The 21,774-nt window shown below is 30.5% G+C and overlaps 3 protein-coding genes across 4 annotated transcripts; 1 reads left to right on the top strand and 2 right to left on the bottom strand.

Annotated features, from left to right (window-relative positions):
* Positions 1-2,617: 2,617 nt before the first annotated feature.
* LOC137830433 (NADH dehydrogenase [ubiquinone] 1 alpha subcomplex subunit 13-A) lies at positions 2,618-6,146 on the bottom strand. The gene is made up of 3 exons (XM_068637759.1): positions 5,695-6,146; positions 3,086-3,157; positions 2,618-2,985 (listed from the first exon to the last, which is right to left on the bottom strand). The coding sequence occupies exons 1-3, from the start codon at positions 5,907-5,909 to the stop codon at positions 2,841-2,843; spliced, it is 432 nt and encodes a 143-aa protein (XP_068493860.1). The 5' UTR covers positions 5,910-6,146; the 3' UTR covers positions 2,618-2,840.
* Positions 6,147-7,619: 1,473 nt separating this feature from the next.
* LOC137830428 (chaperonin CPN60-2, mitochondrial-like) lies at positions 7,620-12,240 on the top strand. Its single transcript, XM_068637753.1, has 18 exons — positions 7,620-7,854; positions 8,110-8,134; positions 8,280-8,411; positions 8,704-8,863; positions 9,016-9,191; positions 9,279-9,374; positions 9,558-9,662; positions 9,787-9,873; positions 9,956-10,045; positions 10,133-10,213; positions 10,297-10,365; positions 10,578-10,655; positions 10,773-10,868; positions 10,969-11,068; positions 11,147-11,250; positions 11,468-11,573; positions 11,681-11,759; positions 11,901-12,240. The coding sequence occupies exons 1-18, from the start codon at positions 7,817-7,819 to the stop codon at positions 12,004-12,006; spliced, it is 1,728 nt and encodes a 575-aa protein (XP_068493854.1). The 5' UTR covers positions 7,620-7,816; the 3' UTR covers positions 12,007-12,240.
* A 270-nt stretch (positions 12,241-12,510) lies between these two features.
* On the bottom strand, positions 12,511-18,112 carry LOC137830429 (PHD finger protein ING1). Of its 2 annotated transcripts, XR_011084215.1 has the most exons (8): positions 17,961-18,112; positions 17,762-17,833; positions 15,233-15,420; positions 14,705-14,768; positions 14,448-14,550; positions 12,928-13,090; positions 12,617-12,843; positions 12,511-12,566 (listed from the first exon to the last, which is right to left on the bottom strand). XR_011084215.1 is itself a non-coding variant. In XM_068637755.1 (7 exons), the coding sequence occupies exons 1-7, from the start codon at positions 17,986-17,988 to the stop codon at positions 12,733-12,735; spliced, it is 729 nt and encodes a 242-aa protein (XP_068493856.1). In that variant the 5' UTR covers positions 17,989-18,112; the 3' UTR covers positions 12,511-12,732. The 2 variants fall into 2 exon arrangements, 1 of the variants encoding a protein (XP_068493856.1); XM_068637755.1 differs by having other exon boundaries at positions 12,511-12,843.
* Between the last annotated feature and the right edge of the window lie 3,662 nt (positions 18,113-21,774).

The raw sequence follows: 21,774 nt of genomic DNA, 5'->3' as shown, positions 1-21,774 counted from the left end.
CTTTTTTAAACATAAATATTTAATTATTATTTTATGTACTTAGTTGTTTGTTTAGTTTATATACATCATCATTTTTTATCTATTCCTTGTTTATTGACAACATAATGCAAACAAAAAAATGTTAGAAATAAATAATAATAATAATAATAATAATAAAAAGTTCCATCATGCAAATAAAATAATAATAAAATTACACGATTATTTTATAAGTATTACATTATATATTTAAATACATCTTTAATTTACAGTTAGAGTGTTTGGAGGTTGAGTTGGATAGAATTTGGACAAATTCTTTAGTCAACTCATTAAAAAAATATAGAATTATGTAGGATTGAGTTTATGCATTTTTTATATTAAACTCAATTCAACTCAACTAACAGCTGAATTGTGTTTAGTTAATTAGATTAAGATTTAAAAAAAAAACATTTTTGATGTAAAAAAATAACACAATCTTAAAAAAAATAATTAAAGATTTCAAATAAATCAATATATTAAAGTCATAAAAAAGTTATCCAAATTAATTTAAGACATGAAAAATTCATAACATAAATTTATTCATAAAAGTTTATAAAAGTGAGTCTAGAGTATTAGATAAAAAATCTATCACTCAATTTATATGAATTTTGGTGTAGCTCTACCATATTTTTTTATTTTTTTTAATAATAATAATTTTTTCATATAATGACAGATGAATATTGTTACATGAATTGTGAGTCTAACTTGATAAATGTTAAGTTGTAGAATGATACATAAAAGCTTTTATAAATAAATAAAAAACTTATCACTCAACTAAGTTAGTTTACCTAATTATAAACGATATTCAATTGATTGAATTAAGTTGAGTTAGGACATCAAGTAACCTAACTCGAGAAACTTCTTACATTTAACTAAAGTTTTTTTTTTTAAACAAATAAATATTTATGAACATATTAATACACAGTACCCTTTTTAAAACTAATTCTTATTTTTTTCTCTTTTTTTAATCACCTTGTTCTATCTATCATATTTGAATTCAAAATCTTATTTAGAATATTTAATTATAGTCTCACTCTTACTAATAACATGATGGCAATTAAAATGATGGCAATTAAAATAATATTTATTCAATTTAAGTTTTTCTTCCTTTTGACAATATTGAACATTTTTAATGCAAAAATATGATACAAATCGAGTTACTTCTCAATTTCATTAATTTTTAACCGAAGATCCAATAACACCTTGCACCCTTTTTTCACTTAAATACAAGATTATGTTTGATAAACTATAAAATTAAGAGAGAACACTTCAAGATTCTTATCTTAATTTTCACTTTAGACTAAGTTTAAGTTAATATAATTAACCAAGCACTACTTAAATACAAACATTCTTTCAATTATATCGAGTAGTTCGGAAATGACGAATAAAAGTAGGTACAACCAAAATATAATAAATATTACTATTTGTAAATATTCTATTCACGTGAGAGTTAAAAGAAGTATACTACTAACACCAATACCTAATACCCAATACCTAAATTAGTTAAAATATAGAAAAAAAAACTAATACAATAAAAAACAAACTAAAATTGTAATATAATTTTTTCTAAATTTTAGCAAGCTTATATTTGAGATAAAATAAAAATATAATATAAAGTTGGTTTAAATTTAATTGATCTGTTTTGAAAATTCTTACCTTTAGGGAGACTGTTTCTTCCTGCACCTCCATGCCTTCTTCTCTCACCTCCATATATTTTCAAATTTCCAAAAATGCCCCTCTATACTATTCCGGATTATACTATTCCGGATTATGTAATCTGGAAGTTATTTTTCAAATTTGTAATTAACTTCCGGATTACATAATCCGAAAACATTTTTTCATATGCATGATTAATTTCCGGATTACATAATCCATAAGTCTTATTTTGGCTTCCGGATTATGTAATCCAGAAGTTTTTTTTTAAATGAGTTTCCGGATTACATAATCCGGAAATTACTATATGGAAGTGACATAAAAAGGATAAAAATATATTTTCATGTTGCGTATGGAGATGAGAGGAGAAGATATGGAGGTGCAGGAAGAAACAGTCATGTAGGGAATACCTGGGATGCAAGTAAATCCAAGAGAATCAAATGTGCTGCTTTCTACATCCCCAAATTTTAGGCTCTACCCTTTTCACCTTTTCTTTTGAAAACTTGTTAGAATCAGAGAACAACAACATATGATATGATCCAAGGCTTTCACTTGGTTTCTAATTCCTCAAAACAATCAACCTCAAACTTCTAAATCTAATCACACTTAGTATACAGAGTCAGGCACCAGTTCTTTATAGTACACTGTTGCCGTTCTGAGCTCACCTCACTTAAAACTAGTGACTAAGAAAAAATATGAAACAAGGAACATGAAAGATTTTCCAAATGGTTAATGGCCAAGAGGGTGGAGAAACGTTGGAATTAACCCTTCTTTACCCCGATTAAGCATGTGCCTTATTGTTCTAGAAATCAGAGATAAGATGGAGTACTATCTAATCCCCTACAACACCGGCAATGCTGTTTTAAAAACTGTTAAAAATTTCACCACTTCTCTCTTTTTGGGTTCGATACTTGTTCTTTCCTCAACTTACGGAAAAAAAAAGTCACAGTTTACAATGCCAAGAATGTGCATTTATGTACTGACATACATCGGAGATAAGTGCAATTGCCAACATGAAGGACAAATTCAAAATGCATTGTTGTTTTAAAATTTGGCAAAGCAGTCACAAATGTTCCAGATACAAATTTATTTTAGAAACTGGACAAAAGTACCAGAATGTAATGAACATGCAAGAGGCAGCACAATTTCTGATGGAGATGGCCGAAATAACATCACCAGATATCAGGACGCAACTCACCACTTGCTGGGGGCACCCATCTCCCAGAATTATATACACTTTCTCCAACTTTCCAACCAGGCACATCCTTCATCACTTCTGCCTCATACTCGAGATATTTATTCCACTCTCTAACAAATCTAGAGGAGGAAACAAACAAAATAATGGAGATGAAAATGGTTAGCACAATAGTACCTGTGTATGTGACATTACAAAATTGGTGAAAGCATTTTCAAATACCTCTCATCCTCTTCAGCCTGTAGCACAGGCAGTATGGATCGGCGGGCAGAATATTTTTCTTCCTTCAGTGCCCTATAGGAAATGAAACATTATACATCAGTTTTAGTTTTTTGAGTGGGAACTGAAAACAAAACTACGTGTCTGGTTCTTCCTTCAACGAAGATTTCTATTTTTCAGTACCACATCCCACCAATGCCCAAAACCAATCATAAAAGAAGAATAAAAAACAGTGAAATCAGAGACTCGCAGTGAGAAGTAAATATCCAAGAATATGCACTAATATCCATTTCTTTTTATGGACAAAATCTAAGGAGTAGTAAATTAGGTGTTTTTTATACTTTTTCAAAATTAAAATTAGACGTCACCTCTCGCTAACAAATAGAAACTCCACTTTTATAGAAAAATCAAGAGCACCAAAACGTCTTCTGTAGATATCCTTTTCCCACAAAGAGACAAGAGACAAACAATTTTCCAGTATCAAATTAACTTACACAGGAAAATACAGGCTCCTTTCGTTTCTACTTTCCAGACAAATTTAGAATTGTTCCAACCTAGTTTTTTCAAAAGAAAAATTGAAAAGAGTATATAATAAATTCTTTCTGGTCAACCGGTACAACCCATCAAAAGAAGGGAAAACCTTTTTCAATTTTCCTGTATTCTATGTTCTCATCTGAAAATATTTCTGCGGGAAGTATTTCATGTAATGATTTAATTCAAGAAGCTCATTTCTACTGAAAACATTTTCCACGGTCAAGTTATTTTCTGTAACAATGGATCCTCGATTATTTCCCACTAACTGGATTGAGTAAAGCATATTTTCAATACATTGGCTTGCATGTAAGCTATAATCAAACCGGGTTGTTAAGAAAATACAAAGTGGAAATCAAGGAAACAACCAAATCACAGAGGAAGCAAACAAACCAAAAATGTTTGGTTAGGGTCATTAGTTAACAGAATATTCATTCAAATATATTAAAGAAATGTACATTCCAAGGTAGCCACTTTGGAATCAAGGAAAGATGCAGACTCCAGCAGTAACAATTAACAACTCATCATCATAATTAAACATACAAGTCACTGCAACGAAAAGTCTCTCCCTTTATAATTCATAAACTAACAATTGCTCTAAAAAGTCCTGTGGCCTACCGGTGCCACCACGCCTATGGCCTATCATTGCCGCCTTTGTTCTTGGAACCATGTGGTTTTCATTTTCAAAATCGTAGTTCCTCTTGTTCATGTACTTCATCTTGTAGACGGGGAAAGAAAAACTGTTGGCCATATCTATGAAGCAATGGAAAAGTCCTAAGGAAACTATTATGAAGTCTTTCAATAACAATGAAAGTAAATAGAAGGATGTAACCAATGGCCTATATCTAGAATTCCTTTATTCCAACCCAAAATTGGAATATGATTTGTAGGTTACTAATGGGTTATATGCTACATCAAGAGGTTGGTGTCAAGTAATGATGTGCAACATTTAACTAAGGTTTTCCTTTATAAGAGAGGAAGTGGACTACTTAATTATGGCTTTGCCAAAGAATCAAGGAACACCACAGCTCATGGTGTGAGACACTTAAACACTTTCATAGAAGTTATTCCAAGTATTCTAAATTGCTTTACAAAAAACACTAAAACTTTAAATACCTATTAATTTAAACGATTAGGTCAAGTAGTGGCCCAAGCCTTCTTGTTGTAAAAATGGGATAACAACCACAAGTAATTAAAATAAAATAAATAAAAATCAGGGATAACAACCACAAGGCTAACTGTTGAATACAAAATGGAATCACTCCTCGTACAGAATGAATAAACTTCAATTGCTAGCATGGTCCTCAACCACGGGGCAATTAGTTAAAACATCATTTCATTCAAATTCAACTACAGTAAAGAAATATAGATTCCAAGGTAGTCATTTTGAAATCAAGCAAAGAAGCAAAATCCTACAGTAATAATTAATCGCCACCATTAAATCTAGAAGTCAAATGATACATAATAGTCTCGAATATCAAATCAGGAGCTCCAAACGCTCAATTAAATCCCAGAATTTGTTGACAACACTTCAAATTATAACATTTAAAAACATAAATTTCTGTATTAATAGATGCTGTTAAAGAATCACGGACAAATAAAAGATAGAGTAACAACCCAACAATAACAGAATACTCGAATTACGAATATGTAATAGGCGACAGGATACACGATTATAAAGTGACACAAAAACACTAAAAGGGTTTTGTTTGGATTAGTTTATCCATAAACACCAATAGAAGGAGAAACTAAATTAGTTTCCCTTATAAGCTAAACTTTGATCATGATAATGTAAACACTTTAAACAAGCCAAATGATTCTGGCGTGTGTTCAGATATAAACACCAATAGGAGAAGAAATTAAAAAAAAAAGTAACAAAATATAAAGTTAAAGAAATAATATGACGAAATCCAAATGAGGAAATCAAAGACGATTCCTCGATTAAATTAGAAAACAGTTGAATACATAATGGAATTCACTCCTCATACAAAATGTTAAAACTTCAATTGATAGAAAGATTCCGAACAAAGAGAAATAAATCAAAAAGAAAAAAAATGGAAAAGAGAAGAGAAGAGAAGAACCTTCGGATCTTGTTGCCCTGGCCGACCTGGTACATCCCCCAAGAGAATGTTCCGAAGGTAGCGAGGAAGATGGCCACGGCGCTGGGGCCCTTGTTAGGGATGCGGCGAGCGAACCGGACCGGAGCGAACCCGCCCGGCGGTGGACCGTCCTGGAGAACCGGCATGTCCTTGACGCTGGCCATCCCTGGCTTGTTCCTTATCACAGCCTCCGTCATCTTTTTCCGATCTCTTCTCTTCCGCCACTCGTTGTGTGGGAAACAGGAAAAAGTAGTAACAATCAACAATGGATTTCAAGCTCTGCTTTGTTTCTCTTCTCTCTGTGAGTATGTGAAAAGGGAAACTGAAAGGGATTCGGGTTCTATATTCGGGTCGGGTTCCTAAGTGGATAGTCCTACAGTGTAACCCGTTTTGTTGGACCTTATCCCAGCCCACAACTTAGGTAATTTCCTTTTGCACTCCCATAGTTTTCATGTGCACCCCTATTTATGAGCTTGTTAAAATATTAAATTGTCCCCTTGCTGCTAACTGCATTGAAATCTGAAAATTATTTTTTCATAAAAAAAAACATGTTAGAAAATTTTCTCTATTTCATTCAAATTAAATTATTTGTTAAAAAATATGTTAGTAAATTAAATTATTATTATTTCACTTCAATTTAGATGTCTGGTTAACCTTGATAGATAATAGATTCTAGTATGAAAGTCTTAGTAGTTACTGCTTAGAATTTTAAAAAATTAAAAAGTTATAATTCATCAATTTAAACACTATTTTTGTAACAAAAACTAGATAAATACAACTTCAAAAATCTATAAAAAAAAACTGAAGTCATGAAGTATGACTTACTTATGGATATTATTTTAAAAATTTATATATTTTGATAATTATATTATAAAATTACACCGATTTGGTAAATCTTGAAAAAAAATGGTTAATAAAATATACTTTAATTTGAAAGAATAAAAGTTTTGGAATAAGATGGTAAGATCATCACATTTGAATTTTTCTTGTTTTTTTTTCACTTTGAGAGTAATTTATTTTCAATAATTTTTTACCCTCAAATTAGATGAGAAAAGTATATATTGTTAGCATTTTTCTCAATATGTGTAATGAATATGGGTAAATAATAATGGGATAAATAATTAAGTGGGTGTCTTTTTTATTGAAAAAAACCATCTTTCATTTTCTATTTATATACTCATTTTCAAATTTTTAACTTTTACATAACATGTTTGTTTATTCTTTGACTTTTATTTTTGAAAATGAAAATATCAAAACGTGTATTTTAACTATGTTTGCAAAAAAAAAAAAAACTCATAAAATGTTTATTTGTTTTTATTAAGAAAAATTGGAAATTATACATATATATATAAGCTAACCGTATGTTCATTTTATAATATGTTTGTAAATAATGGTTTGTAAAACAGTATTAATGGGTTAGAATCGAAAATTGATTTGTAAAATAAAATATGTACTTATTCATGATTTTGATTTATTAAAATGAACTAATTTTATTTATAAAGTATCTTCATGGGAAAATGTGAATAGTGTATCAAAATTTGTATTGCTATATTTTTTTTTTCAGATGAGAGGCAATCAATATATTTCGATCTATTCAATATTTTATTTAATTTATTTTAATGACAACTTCATTTTCCATATTTATTTCCAACTTGGTATTGAAATCTAAGATCATGTATTCTTTTATCAATAAAGATTATTTAAAGAGAGAAGTTGAAAAATCATTTATCGAATTAAATATTTTCAAAATCAAACATTTTAAATCTTATTATTATTTTTTATTACTAATATACTTTAAAACTAATATGAAAAATAATTAAATTTGTTATGTTGGATGCAAACATACAAACACTGTTTTATTTTTAAAAATCAGTGATTGAATTTCAATTTAATTATTAAAAAAACACAATTTCGTGAACTATGAACGTGGTTAAGGGGTTGTTGGCTTAAACCCTAGAGAGCAGAAGAAGCCGCTTTTTCCAGACCCTTCTCTTTCCTTTCAAAAACCCCACACACTCTCTCTCCCATTCTCTCACTTTGCCTTTGCATTGGGTGCTCCATTGCTGCATTTCTTTACTTTCTCTCTTCATTTCTTATTCGCATCATGTATCGTTTTGCTTCTAGCCTCGCCTCCAAAGCAAGGTCACCCTCCTATCCACTCTTGCTTTTGTTTGTTCCCTCTTATTCCTGTGTTGTGTGGAAGTCAAATTGTTCATCTGGGTTACAGAAAATCTTGCAAAATGGATCAAAGTTTGATTTTTTAATCATTACCTCATTGGGTATTGTGTGATTGAGTCTTACATGTTGGGTGCTAAGTTGTGGGTTTGGAGGCTAACACCTGACTGGGATTAATGGAGTTTTTGTTTTGACTTTGAATTGCTGTTTCTTTGGTTGCAGGATTGCTCGGAGTGGCAGCAAACAGGTGGAACTCTAATGTTTTAATGACACTTCTTTTTAAGTATTGTAACGCTGACATTTGAAAATGTGATTTTTTTGGAGATTTGTGAGGGTAAACCGTTAGTTTATGTTCTTTTTTTTGGTCTGTTATCTTTTGCTGCATGATTTAGGTTGGAAGTAGGTTGAGCTGGAGCCGAAATTATGCGGCTAAAGACATTAGATTTGGTGTGGAGGCTCGGGCTCTGATGCTTAAGGGTGTTGAAGAGCTTGCAGAAGCTGTCAAAGTAACCATGGGTCCCAAGGTAACTAAGTGGATTATTTGTTTGCTTTGTGTTTGTTGTTTTCTTACATTCTTTTGTTGATGTTAGATGGGGAGAGTTATTGTTTGTAAAGGAGGTAGAATAAGTGGTAAGTGTAGAAGGAATGCCATTTCTGTATGATCACGGCTGAATCTCATTTGTCTATGAAGTCAATTTTTTGCTTTAGAGGGACAAAAGTACTATTTGACTAATAATGAACGATATTAATGCTAGTCTGTTTTGAGGTATTGTCACTGTTCAATAGTTTATTGATGTTGAGTTTATTCTCTTTAAGGGGCGTAATGTGGTAATTGAGCAAAGTTTTGGTGGCCCTAAAGTAACCAAAGATGGAGTAACTGTTGCAAAGAGCATTGAATTCAAGGATAAAGTTAAGAATGTTGGTGCCAGTCTCGTAAAGCAGGTTGCTAATGCTACTAATGATGCGGCTGGTGATGGTAAGCTGACATATCTAACATCTTATTATTATATCAGGACATGGTATAGATGCTAGTAGGCTGCACACTGACATTTAGCAAGCTTTTATTATGTAGTAATTTAAATTTTACCGTGACTGAAATAATGAGGGAGCATTTCAATTGTTTTGTAGGAACCACGTGTGCCACGGTCCTTACACGAGCTATATTTGCTGAAGGCTGCAAATCAGTTGCTGCTGGAATGAATGCAATGGACCTGAGGCGTGGTATAAATATGGCTGTTGATGCTGTTGTAACAAACTTGAAAAGTAGAGCTCGGATGATTAGCACATCTGAAGAAATAGCACAGGTTTGTGGAACAACTCTGTTAATGCCTTTCCTTGCATATTGCAGGAGATGCTAATATAGACTCTGAGTTTTGAATTTGAATTGATAGGTTGGGACAATATCTGCTAATGGAGAGCGTGAAATTGGTGAGCTGATTGCCAAAGCTATGGAGAAAGTTGGCAAAGAGGGAGTTATCACTATTTCAGTAAGTTTTATCTGATCATGCTATATATTAGTGTTTTACATGCCTATTTTTACTTGTAGAAAGATTTTAATTTATTACGTCTTGCTTTTCTTTGTGGAGATAAGTGTGAGGGTTGTTTAGTAGTTTAGATCTGTACCCCTTTTATATTTGTAGCTTATGAGCTTGATCATTGAACTATTTCAGGATGGCAAAACTTTATATAATGAGTTGGAAGTTGTTGAAGGAATGAAGCTTGACAGGGGCTACATATCTCCTTATTTCATAACAAATGATAAGAACCAGAAATGTGTATGTTCTTTATCTATGTACTTCGCAACATTAGACTATTTATAAAAGCAGTCTGTTAAATCCCTTGCTCATGAATACTTGTTTGTTTTATATACTTACCACCATGCATGTCTTGTGCCTCTAGGAACTTGAGGATCCCCTCATTCTAATCCATGAGAAGAAAATCTCGAGTATAAATGCTGTAGTTAAAGTATTAGAGTTAGCTTTGAAGGTGAGAAGTGTCATTCACTTTCTTTTGCCTCTGACTTTTAAAATATTGATACTGGCTGACTGACACCTGCTCTCATTTTCAGAGACAAAGACCGTTATTGATTATTGCCGAGGATGTTGAAAGTGATGCTCTTGCAACACTTATTCTAAATAAGCTTCGGGCTGGAATTAAGGTTCGTTTTGCCTGCTTGACTGTAGGTTCCTGATTATTTGGATTATTAGTCAGAGTTGATGTTATTATATATGAAGCTTTGCTGTAGGTATGTGCTATTAAGGCCCCTGGTTTTGGTGAAAATAGGAAGTCTGGTCTCCAAGATCTTGCAGTTCTCACAGGAGGAGCAGTAAGTTTACTGTTTTGAGGTTACTGCTGCATTAAATCTTATTTTGTGAACTTATTAATGATAGTTTTTCTGTATCCCAATAGCTTATCACTGAAGAACTTGGCTTGAAGCTTGAACAAGTGGATTTGGATATGCTTGGCAGTTGCAAAAAAGTAAGAATTTAGCTTTATTTGTAAAAAATTTGAATCCACTTTACAACTTTTGTACCTTTTCCCAGTTAATGTTGTTTACTGGTTCTGGTAGAGGATGTTGAATTTCCTGGAGCAACTTTCTTGTTTGATGTTGGAATATATTTTCATTGTGTTCTCTGTTCTTATCATGAAAGTGCATAGGGTTAACGTGGACAACTCATTTATTGTTGCAGATAACTATTTCTAAGGATGACACTGTCGTTCTTGATGGAGCTGGTGACAAGAAAGCAATTGAGGAAAGATGCGAACAGGTTTGACTTAGTTGATCTATAAATTTGGTTTTCCCGTAATACATGTATTCTATTTCCAGCCAACATGTCAGGTTTAATGCCATATCTGACTTGATTGTATTGACTTTTGATAAACAGATTAGATCAGCAATTGAAAACAGTACCTCGGATTATGACAAAGAAAAGTTACAGGAGAGATTAGCCAAGCTTTCTGGTGGTGTTGCAGTGCTTAAGGTATACTTATTTCATCTTGGTTTCATGGTTTGTCTGCGGTGAACATCCCACTGTTGTTCTATTTTGACAAAAGTAACATTTGAAAAATACTTTTCTACAGATTGGAGGAGCCAGTGAAGCTGAAGTTGGTGAGAAGAAGGATAGAGTGACAGATGCCTTGAATGCAACTAAGGCTGCTGTTGAAGAGGGCATAGTACCCGGTAAAATATTAATGCTAACAGTTTATTAGTTTTACAATCATGAATGATATCTGACCTCAATTTGTTCTGGTATTTCAGGTGGTGGTGTTGCTCTTCTATATGCATCAAAAGAGTTGGATAAACTTCAAACTGCTAACTTCGATCAGAAGATTGGCGTCCAGATTATCCAAAATGCTTTAAAGGTCTGTTTTTTATTTGCTCTTATGCTCCTCCATATCACATTTTGATTCTGACACTTGTGCAAGCAAAACTTGCTCCACGATTTTCTTCTCATCCTAGTGTTCATTCTGCTATATGAATTGATATTCTTAAGATCTATGAAATTGTTTAAGACTTTTAACTGAAATTGCTAATTTGGGTTGCCATTATATTCTTTCTTGTCCCCAAAATATAATGCAGACACCCGTGCTCACAATTGCATCAAATGCGGGAGTTGAGGGTGCAGTTGTTGTTGGCAAACTATTGGAACAGGACGATCTTGATCTAGGATATGATGCTGCCAATGGTTAGTGTTCTTTTATTTCATTTTCTCTTGTTGTGTATTTGTTCCTCGACAGAAGAGATACTGATTTTGCTGATATATTTTTATTTTTGTTTCTATTCCGAAATTAGGTGAGTATGTGGATATGGTTAAATCTGGAATCATTGACCCATTGAAGGTGATTAGGACAGCCTTGGTTGATGCAGCAAGGTAGGATATTCTGAAATTTTATGTAGATATTGATGCATTTTAACTGTTTGTTTGTTATGTAGTTGGTTATAACCAGACTTCTAGATATGTACCTTTTTGTTTTGTGTATATTGGTTAATGCTTATGACCCTTTTTCTGCAGTGTATCATCTTTGATGACAACAACTGAAGCTGTCGTGTCTGAACTTCCTAAGGATGATAAGGATATTCCAGCTATGGCTGGAGGAATGGGTGGCATGGATTATTAACCGGCTTCGATTGGTTTCATTGCACCTGAAGACATAGATTGGTGCTGAACCCACACTCACAACCTTTTTTTGTTGTTAAATTATTTGTGTGAAGGCATCACTGTAATCATAGTGAGAGAACGAGATGTAGGTAAGAAAATTTGACTGTAATAATTCCAATTACAAGACATTTGGAACAATTTTTTCCTCCCAAAACTGAATTGATTTAAGGAATTCCGTCCATATTTAGTACAAGTACACTCTCCAAAACTGAAAACAATCTTCATAATTTATCTTTTAACCGAACTAGTTCTAGTTTTTTACCGGATTTTACATGAGGAATATCTCGATGAATCAGTTTATATGTAAACAATAATACTCCATGGTCATATCTGGTCGAAAAGTATGAAGTTAGTTCCCATCTGCTTACGGGTTTCACTTTTATTTTGACCCTTGATGGTCAAGATCTGGTTTATTACCGTTTAGTTTAGATTTATTATTTGTGCAGAATCATTATTCTATGACTTGGAGAAGAACAATTGGAGCATTGATAATAGCTCTGAAATTTGTGCAAAAACATACACCACAAGTCGAAGGAAATTAGCACTTTCAAAATTTCCCAAATAATAACAGCTACATAAGCTAAGTTTCTAGGCCCTGCGCGTTAATATAAATAAAACCCTTCTGAAGATATGAAGATATACACACTGAATCATTTTTAAAATTATTCTTAGACTTCTTTCAGCCTCATTTGCCTCTACGCCGATTTTTGGTTGCTGCACAATTTGAACAATACCATTTTCCTTTTGGTTGTTCTTTCAGGCCAACACAACCGAAATGGAACCACTCTATTTTGCACTGTCAATTTGAATAGATAAGGAAATATGTAAGCAATGTAGATAAAATGGACAAAAAATGTAAAAGGGAAAAACAAACACCTACGTTGGGGTTATCACATGCAACCATCGCTCCATAGCTAACTTGATTACAAAAGCAGTATGTGGGTTCATTTGGATCAACAGGTAAATCTAAATCCATGCCAGTTGGCTTTGCTGTGGTTTGTGCTTCTGTTGCTGCCGCTGTGACCAATGTGGTTTGGCGTGTTCTGGAGAGTTAGTTCAAAAAATGCATCAGATTGTAAGCTCTTGCTTGCTATGTTTGATATATTTTAGCATACATGAAGCATAAGTGTATTCTAATGGGAAAACAGGAGAAGAAAAAAGAGAAAGCTAAACTTATATATAAATACCACTTCTTCATTTCATAAACTTATTTATTAAATGTTTAAGGATAATGCTCTTTTAAGTGTAAAATGAAATCTGCTGTTGTTACGAAGGTAGTCATAAGGAATTATAAAACGAAATTCTGACATTTTATTACATCATAAGGATTTTTCATTATGGTAAATATTTTTTTAAATAAATTTGGCTTCCAAATATTTCACTTCTAGGGTTTTGTATCAGAATAAGTAGTACTTGAGGATCTAGAACTTTCATATACTTAAAGTATTTTGGATCAATTGAGGTTTAACTACATATAGATGCTATGATTGATGACAGTAAGGTATCCGGATAGCAATGTACAAGCACATAACAACAAAGAACCATACCATAATGTCAAGTGTCGTGAAAGTATTAAATGAAGAAAAAACATATAAACATGGGATGATAGCAGAAAATTATCATATATTTCTTCCATCAAAATTGATATCTGCCTATTCATTAACTTCTGAGTCAATGCTTTTTAGGTATCACAAATTGAATTCAAGTAACAACGACATTCTATTCTTCACGTAGGGAGTGGGAGCAGATACAAGGTACAGGCTCTGTTGCTAATGATTAAGAAAAAAAAAATGTTTAGAAATCATGGAAGTAAGCATTTACCTTATCAAGAGTATGTTAAAAAACGGGGAAGAAAAGGTTGTTCTTTTCAATGTGGCCATTGGCAAGCCATTTGGGCTCCTTTGAAGGTGTTCTAAAAGGAAGTTACGAGTGCTTATTTTGGGGGGAGACTATAACAGAAGAGAAGATTCAAAGGTCTTGAATTGATGAAACCAAATTCAGTGTTGATCAGCAAGGAATAGTTTCTTTATTATTTTAGGCCTTGAGGACAAGGTGCTTTACCGGAAGGCATTATTAGGACCAAATCTGATTCAGGCACTTATAATTTGTAATAGGAAGTTATTTTTGCATTAATTTTGGATTAGGCAGTTATAGGTTATTATGACGTGACAGTAAGTTATTTTATATTAATTTGGGTGACTTTAAAGGGAACTAAGGTATCATATTATTAGGTGGAAACCCCACATTTGTACTCAAGAAGTAATTCTTGAGTTCAGCACATAACAGTATCATAAAGGCAAGAATCCTTATTTAGGAAATGCACGTGACAGTAAAAAAGCATAAAGGATAAGTTATAAGCTATTAGAAAATCGATTAAAATGATTTCTAGAAGAGACATACTTTTTTCGTCCTCTACCAGTCCCACTTTCATTACCCCTTCCAGGTTTTGTATTACCCTCGGGACCGGAAGCAGGCACTCCAGTTATTGCAGCATTTTCTCTTTCTGTCATTAATCATATAAAATTAGGTTTTATTCACAAGTAGGATTAGTTTGTTATCAAATACAATACACTTCAACTATATCACATATAGAAGACTATTAACAACATTTACACTGCAGATTATAAGTTGCACAAAAAAGGTAGGAAGTGCAGTACCACGCCGAAGCTCCTCATCAAACTTTTTAAGATACTGATCAAGTTGTTGTATGTGTGTATCTACCTGCAACACAATCATAAATATGTAATTACTAAATTCATGAAAATAAAACAAGAAACCAGTTTTCATTAACTTCACCGTAAATTTATTCCAATATCTATTCCTGAACTGAATTTCTCTTTACCAAAGAACAATACTTGCATACGTAACTCCTTACCCAACTTCCAATAGCCAAAACAAGTGCGTAATAAAAGGAAAATAATGTACACGAACCATGTTTGCATAACTATTTCACATGCGAACACCTGAGTGTAATGAAAATCATCGACAACCCAAAAAAGAACAAAAAAACCAGTAAAGAAGCAAGATACAGATAGCTGGGTTGTGGAAATACAATCTTTTGATCCAGCTATATCACAGTAGGTATTACCAAAAAAACCACAATATCAAAGTGCAAGTAGACATATTCAAAGCCAAGCATTAACAAAGGTCTTAAAAATGAATGTAACAAGATAAATGTGGACTACCAAATCATATGCCTGGACAGCCAAGGCAACTTTTTCATCAGCAACCCTGATACTATGCTTTTGCTCATCAAGCGCTTCATCAGAGAATCTAATAACTGAAGTATCAGGTGTAATGTTTCCAGACCTAACTCCTCGCCTAATATCTTCAATTTCATGTTCACAACGCTGTTCGTTTTGCCTTTGAATATCTGTTTACACACACACAATGCTTATGTTGAGTGGAAACCTTAAACAAGACCTAAGATGTGATATGATAACAATAGAAACGGACACACACAACTACGTTTTTCTTCTTTTTCATTTATCAATAGAAGAATGGGAATTGCAGATATTGATCATGAATATGAAAAATAGTGCACTGTATCTTTAGTTTAATATATATATCTATGGGTAATCACGAGCAACATAATGAACATATATCATATTGTAAATGTAAAGAGCGAACTTTAAGTTTAATACAACCTCAAAAGTAGGTTGCACATTGAGATTTTTACCCACTTGTATACTATAATTTGACCATGTCTTTAGTTGGTATAGGGTCTCCAACACACCCTCTCACACCGAGGACTAAACATCTCAAACTTAGAACTAGATATTTGTGGGTTGTCCAACCAATAAACTTTAGTAGAATATGCTCCGATACCATCCTAGAAATTGGACTTCAAGCCAAGCCAAATCCAATCTCACAAAAATTGACTTGCAAGGTGAGGTTTGCACTACTTATACACTATAATTTAGTGTATTTTTAGTTCATGTGAAATCTCCAACAATAGCATTGACTGGACATGATCAATCAAATAAACCAAAAATAAGATCTTCAAAATTCCAAGCACAAACTTATCATAGTATACTGAAATTATCATTGAAAGTTAAAAATTCTAGTCTAACCAATGTATAACATTAGAACTATAACATTTCACTCAGCGTTATAGTGGCACCACTGTGATGGGTACAAAACCTTGCTTGAAACTTTGTTGAAAGCTTTATTCACACAACCCACAAAAAAACTCCAGTCCTTTCTGGTGTTGTTTTCAGCCAAAACTTCTCTATTTTGCATGAACTCTGTTCTGTCAATTGTCTGCTCATCCTCTACTTCTTTCAGTTCTCACACCTTTCTTTTTTATTTGTATCTCTTGGTCTGTTCTACCACTCACCCCTATTGTTCTATGTTTCGGTTCTATTTTGATTGTCTTTTTTTAATCAGTCACCCTTTAAGTAGCTGTAGCATCATCCACTTGGGAACCTTATACTTAATCAATTTCTTTATTTTTGTTCTAATTGACTTGCGTATTTAGCTTAAGAATGTAGCTTCTGATTATTAATTATAAATATATTTTCATCATGCATAAATATTTAGTTATTTTAGCATTTATATATGTTTAATATAATTATTCAGCCAGTATCTACATTCCTCAGAATAGTGATTATCCTACTATCTGCTATCACACTATTCTGCTATCATGTTATAACCACTATGTGCTACTATCGGTGAATAATAACTATGCTTTAGAGTTTGCCTATGCAAAGTTCACATATTATACCAAATAATTGATGTCAATGTAGTATCCTGATTATTTTTGCAAGATAGAATATGCAAAATTGATCTCGAAAACAAGTTTTTGAATCCGGGTGGCCACTAACCATGGGTTTCTGAAATCAACTATGCATAGAGGACAATCCAAATTCTTTAGAAATTCAACCTTTATCTGATATGTAAATGTAAACAAGAGAATGATGTTAGTTAATTAGTTAGACACTATTAGTTCATAGCTGCTTGGTAGCTGCCTGTGAATAATGTAGGCTATTGTATTCTGTACAGATTGAATGTAAATTGAATGTTAATGACAGAAGTGCACTGCATAAATTATATGATATTAGTTTCTCTCATCTTTCCCTGTCTCTTCTCTATTCTGTTTTACTGTTCTCCCTTTTTCGCTCTTCTAGCCCTGTCTTCCAACTCCCAAAAACTCAAAATCTTGCTCTTACTTATTCAGAGCCTATAAGATTCTGAAAAAATTAGGTTCAGTTTCCTACAAATTACACCTTCCAAAAACTTCACAAAATAAACTCAACATTTCATCTCTCTTTATGCAGTGATGCTAAGACCCCTTTGATAAAAGGTAGGTAGGTCCAGTTACCTAAAGTTACAGCCATGCATAGTCTATGCTTCCTGAAAAGATCCCCAACAAACATGTGAGAAGGAAGAAGAGTCTTATCATCACAATATTTGGTGGTCTAGTGTGGTTTTACTTGATGAATAGGCTACATGTGTCCACCTATTCAAGTTTCAGCAGCAGCTCCCAAAGTTTGAAATGCAAAACCTTTGAGGGCAATGATCTTCATTTTGGTTATAGATAAGAATTGTACATGTTTATTGATTTCTTACACGACTACTTCCAATTGTACAATTGTACATTCTTATTGTTTGATTGTGTAACCATTTTTTCACTGACAGCGCATAAAAAAATAACCTAAAAAAAATAGAGACTCTTGATAAATAAATAAATAGAATTTTATGGTTACAATTACCCTGTAAGCTCTTATCCAAGTCACGTAATAACGCATACTTCTTCTGAAGAATAACGGGCAGCGAATCCAAATCTGTAGAAAAACACAGAGTGATTTTGTTAATTGGGAATTGAAAGCACAAACACATGATTGAACCCTAAAAATCCTAATCTGCAAAAGGGAAAAGAGAAATGGAGAAATAGAGGAAGGAATATATTACTGGCTTGAAATTCCTCGAGGAACGACATTAGGGTTAGGGTTTGTGGACAGAAAGCTGAATCGGAGTAGTCGAGTTCAGTTTAAGATGAAAAATCAAAATATTTTCTGTAACAATTGATCACAAAAACAATGAAGGTAGGAGATGAATTTAATTTTGCCTGTATCAATATTTTTTTTAAAATAAATTAAAATGTCATAAAGTTTAATCTATTACTATAATAAGATGTATTAATCTATAATTTTTTTTAAAAGAATCTACATATATTTAAAAATCTTGATTACTTTAATCTTAATGATAAATTACTATATTTCACTTTTTTTGTCTCTATTTTATAAATATTCACCATGACCATTTTTGTTTTGTTTTTTAGTATAAAAAAATATTATGAACAGAAAAATTTGTCCGGAATTGAACAGTTACATAATTTAGTAATTTGTTAGACATCAAAGTAGGATTAATTCTACAAATTTGTTACAATTTTCATTAAATTAACTTTTATATGTGTTATAGTAAAAAAAATTGATATATATATATATATATATAAATATATATAAATCGCTATATGATTAAAGTACAACTAATGTTGACAAATGTTGTCTAGAAGTACTAGGTATTAATGATGTCATAGATATTTTTTTTCTTGTTGACAATCTGATTTTTTTTTCTTTGTTAATCTTTACAAATTGTGAAAGCAAAAATCTTATTAGATCACATTATTATTGCATTCAAATAATTTTAATAATAAATATAAGATATATGTAATTTATAATTTTATATACTAAGTTATAATAAAGTTCTATTTTATCAACTATTTTTTATTATTGATTTTTTATTTTAATAGTAGATTTTTATATGATTAGTATTTAATCATCTAGATAAATCTTCGCAAATAGGATTTAAGGTTTAAGGTTTACGTAGAAATGTTAGTTGTCCAAAATTACTAGATATTTTTTTTAACTCTTGTTTTTATAATTAAATTTTGGTTAATTTTTTATAATTTTGTCTTATTATTATAAGTAATCTTAATTTATTTTTTAAAAATAATACTTTTATCAAATTTATAGTTGTATAGTTAATATATTGATATTTGATATATAACATTAATTTGACAAAATATTATATATATATATAAAACTTATCTAAAAAAATGAGATTAACTAAAGAATTTTTAAAATAGCAAAAGAAAATTATATTGTTCACTTTAAAAATTAGTACTTTGTAACGTTTTGTACTTAAAAAGTCTTTTAACAAAAGATAAATTATTTCATTTTCATATTTTCTCTCTATATTTTTTATTAATCTTGTTACTCTTGGTCTTTTTCTTTACCAAAAAAACATATTTTTCAAATTAATTCTTATCAACTTTCACCAAACATAATCTGCATGGTTTCACAAATAAATTTCATAGTTGCAAGTTTTGTGACTCAGTATGTGAAGAACACATACCTAACTTCAAAACATATTCAAATTCTTTACAAATAAGTTATTTGTGCTTAAGAATACGGGCAAAGTATATAGCAAGAAAACATGTAATCTTTTATGGAAAAAAAAATATATATAAAAAATTAAATTTTCCTTTCATATTGAGATTTCTATAATTTTTTTTTTTCAATTCGTTTTAAACAAACACAAATTTTATTTATACTTTTGTACGTAAATAGAATACACCAATTTAATGAAGAAGACAACTCAGGTTCACATCCAAAAATATAAAATAATTTATTCATAAATTTAAACATAAACTATTTTATACAATTTTTTATTTAAATTATTCAAAAACAGATAGCTTATAAATAAATTAATTGAATTTACAGAAAATTTATTTTAATTTTTTAAAATCTTTGTATAGAATTTTTTTTTATCTCATTGAGATAGGACATGGATTTAGTTATTCTACAAATATTAACAACACACTTTTTAATATCTTGTTTTTTTATTTAGAAAAAATTATAAAATTTAATAAATCTCACCTTTAAGAATCTTGAAGAATTTCACTTATAGTGTTTATTAGATTTTAGTTAATAATGTGTTCGAGGTATATGTTAGAGTGTATAACACTATATAAATGAAAAAAAAAATGTTTTCTGAAGTGAATAAATTAATTACTACTTTATTTTAGTGACTTGTTAGTTTTATCACCATAAAAGTGTTGAGTAAAATATTTTATTTTAAACGATTTTAGTTTATAAGTTATAAATTATTTGATTAGCTTATATTTAATTTGTTATCCCTATTTTAATATTTTTTAACCAACTATTAACTATTTTTACTTTATAAAAATAAAATATTTAAAAATAAATAAGTAAATTTAATTAATAGTCATCCCATCAACTAATTTAAATAAAATGACTTATTCAGATATTAAAAAAAAACATTAAGAAATACTTATTTTTTTAATAAAAAACCTAACTAAAAATACTAAATTTATAAGATATTTCAAATTTAATTAATTTTTTATTTTTTTAAATAAATTTTATGAATCTTGTTCTTTGTATAGATATAAAAATATATCTACTTTTCAATTATGGATATCCAAATAAAATCAATCTAATAATAATACATGTTAAAAAAAGTACATAAAAGTTTATTAAGTTTTTGTTTCTTTTTGAAGCTTAAATAACTTAAAAAAATATAAATAAAAGTTGGTACGCGAAAGATACATTCAACGGTTACTAATCCTTATTTGAATAAGCGTTAGGACGTGTTTGGATATATTTTTTGAAATGATGTAGCAAATGCTGGAAAAGTTCTTCATGTGGCTACCCATTTTTGTCTTCATCTTCTTTGTCTATATTCTAACTTCTTTTTTTAATGTCCAAAACTTCTTTTCATTCAAACAAACACCTTTTCCAATCTCATTTTTCTCCAACATTTTTAACAATAATCACTCTACTCAATCAATCATGCATCTAGTACATTTTCATCTAGATTAGCTTTCAAATAAATCAACAATTTACTACTTAAAATACGTAAAATATGTAAACTAATATTATTAAGCAAGTCTAATCAAATTTTACAATATCAACTGAAGTTTAGGTTTACACTCACTTATATATTATTAATTGATGTGAAATCTTCAACAAACATATAATAAAAAATTTAATTTAATTCATATAAAAAATATATAAATTGATTTGTTCAACATTTTACATTTACTAAAGATATGAAAAAAATGATAATATATAAAGTGAATAGAAATAACATTTAAACTTAAAATCTGATTTTGAAATAACATAATCACACTTCTTACATACTCAAGGGCTAAAAAAGATTTTTTCTTCTTTTAGAATAAGTTTATTTAAATAATCCTATACATATAAAATAAAATAGTAAACAAATTTAATGATAATTTTTGAATAAAATAGTAGACAAATTTAATGAAATTTTTTAATAAAATAGTAGACAAATTTAATGATAATTTTTTAATAAAATAAAGTAGATAGAAGAGTATTCATACCTCAAAGTTGGATAAACTCCAAACTCTTTAAATTGAAAATTCTAAAAGAAAAAGATCATATAGTTTTGTTCAGATATTAATCACCTTATAGTATATAAGTCATAAAACTTTGGTTTCAATTTAGTGTATATCCAAATTATTTGGATATTAAATATAGATTCTTGAAATCTGTTTATTGCAAAAAGGATTAGATGATGGTATATTATCATGATCCCTGTTAATCTGTGCATGACATATAATTGAATGTTATTAACTTTGATCATAAATTAAAAATTTAAATATATGTATTGGTTGCGACCATAGAAGGGTCATAGTTCTTAACCACCCAATAATTTCTTGTTTTAGCTGCTATCAAGT

Source organism: Phaseolus vulgaris, chromosome 7, assembly GCF_000499845.2.
Source record: "Phaseolus vulgaris cultivar G19833 chromosome 7, P. vulgaris v2.0, whole genome shotgun sequence".
Lineage (NCBI taxonomy): Eukaryota > Viridiplantae > Streptophyta > Magnoliopsida > Fabales > Fabaceae > Phaseolus > Phaseolus vulgaris.
The sequence above is the reverse complement of the archived record's forward strand: the minus strand, read 5'-3'. Positions and strand labels throughout refer to the sequence as shown.

Excerpts from the sequence above, each read along its gene's own strand:
- LOC137830433 (XM_068637759.1), bottom strand. The coding sequence starts at position 5,909 with ATGACGGAGGCTGTGATAAGGAACAAGCCAGGGATGGCCAGCGTCAAG. Across the intron at positions 3,158-5,694 it reads CAGGGCAACAAGATCCGAAG|GGCACTGAAGGAAGAAAAAT; the intron begins GTTCTTCTCTTC and ends CATTTCCTATAG. Across the intron at positions 2,986-3,085 it reads CAGGCTGAAGAGGATGAGAG|ATTTGTTAGAGAGTGGAATA; the intron begins GTATTTGAAAAT and ends TTCCTCCTCTAG.
- LOC137830428 (XM_068637753.1), top strand. The coding sequence starts at position 7,817 with ATGTATCGTTTTGCTTCTAGCCTCGCCTCCAAAGCAAG. Across the intron at positions 10,869-10,968 it reads GTGGTGTTGCAGTGCTTAAG|ATTGGAGGAGCCAGTGAAGC; the intron begins GTATACTTATTT and ends ACTTTTCTACAG. Across the intron at positions 11,574-11,680 it reads AGGATATGATGCTGCCAATG|GTGAGTATGTGGATATGGTT; the intron begins GTTAGTGTTCTT and ends TTCCGAAATTAG.
- LOC137830429 (XM_068637755.1), bottom strand. The coding sequence starts at position 17,988 with ATGTCGTTCCTCGAGGAATTTCAAGCCA. Across the intron at positions 14,769-15,232 it reads CTGTCCAGGCATATGATTTG|GTAGATACACACATACAACA; the intron begins GTAGTCCACATT and ends ATTGTGTTGCAG. Across the intron at positions 14,551-14,704 it reads TGATGAGGAGCTTCGGCGTG|AAAGAGAAAATGCTGCAATA; the intron begins GTACTGCACTTC and ends GATTAATGACAG.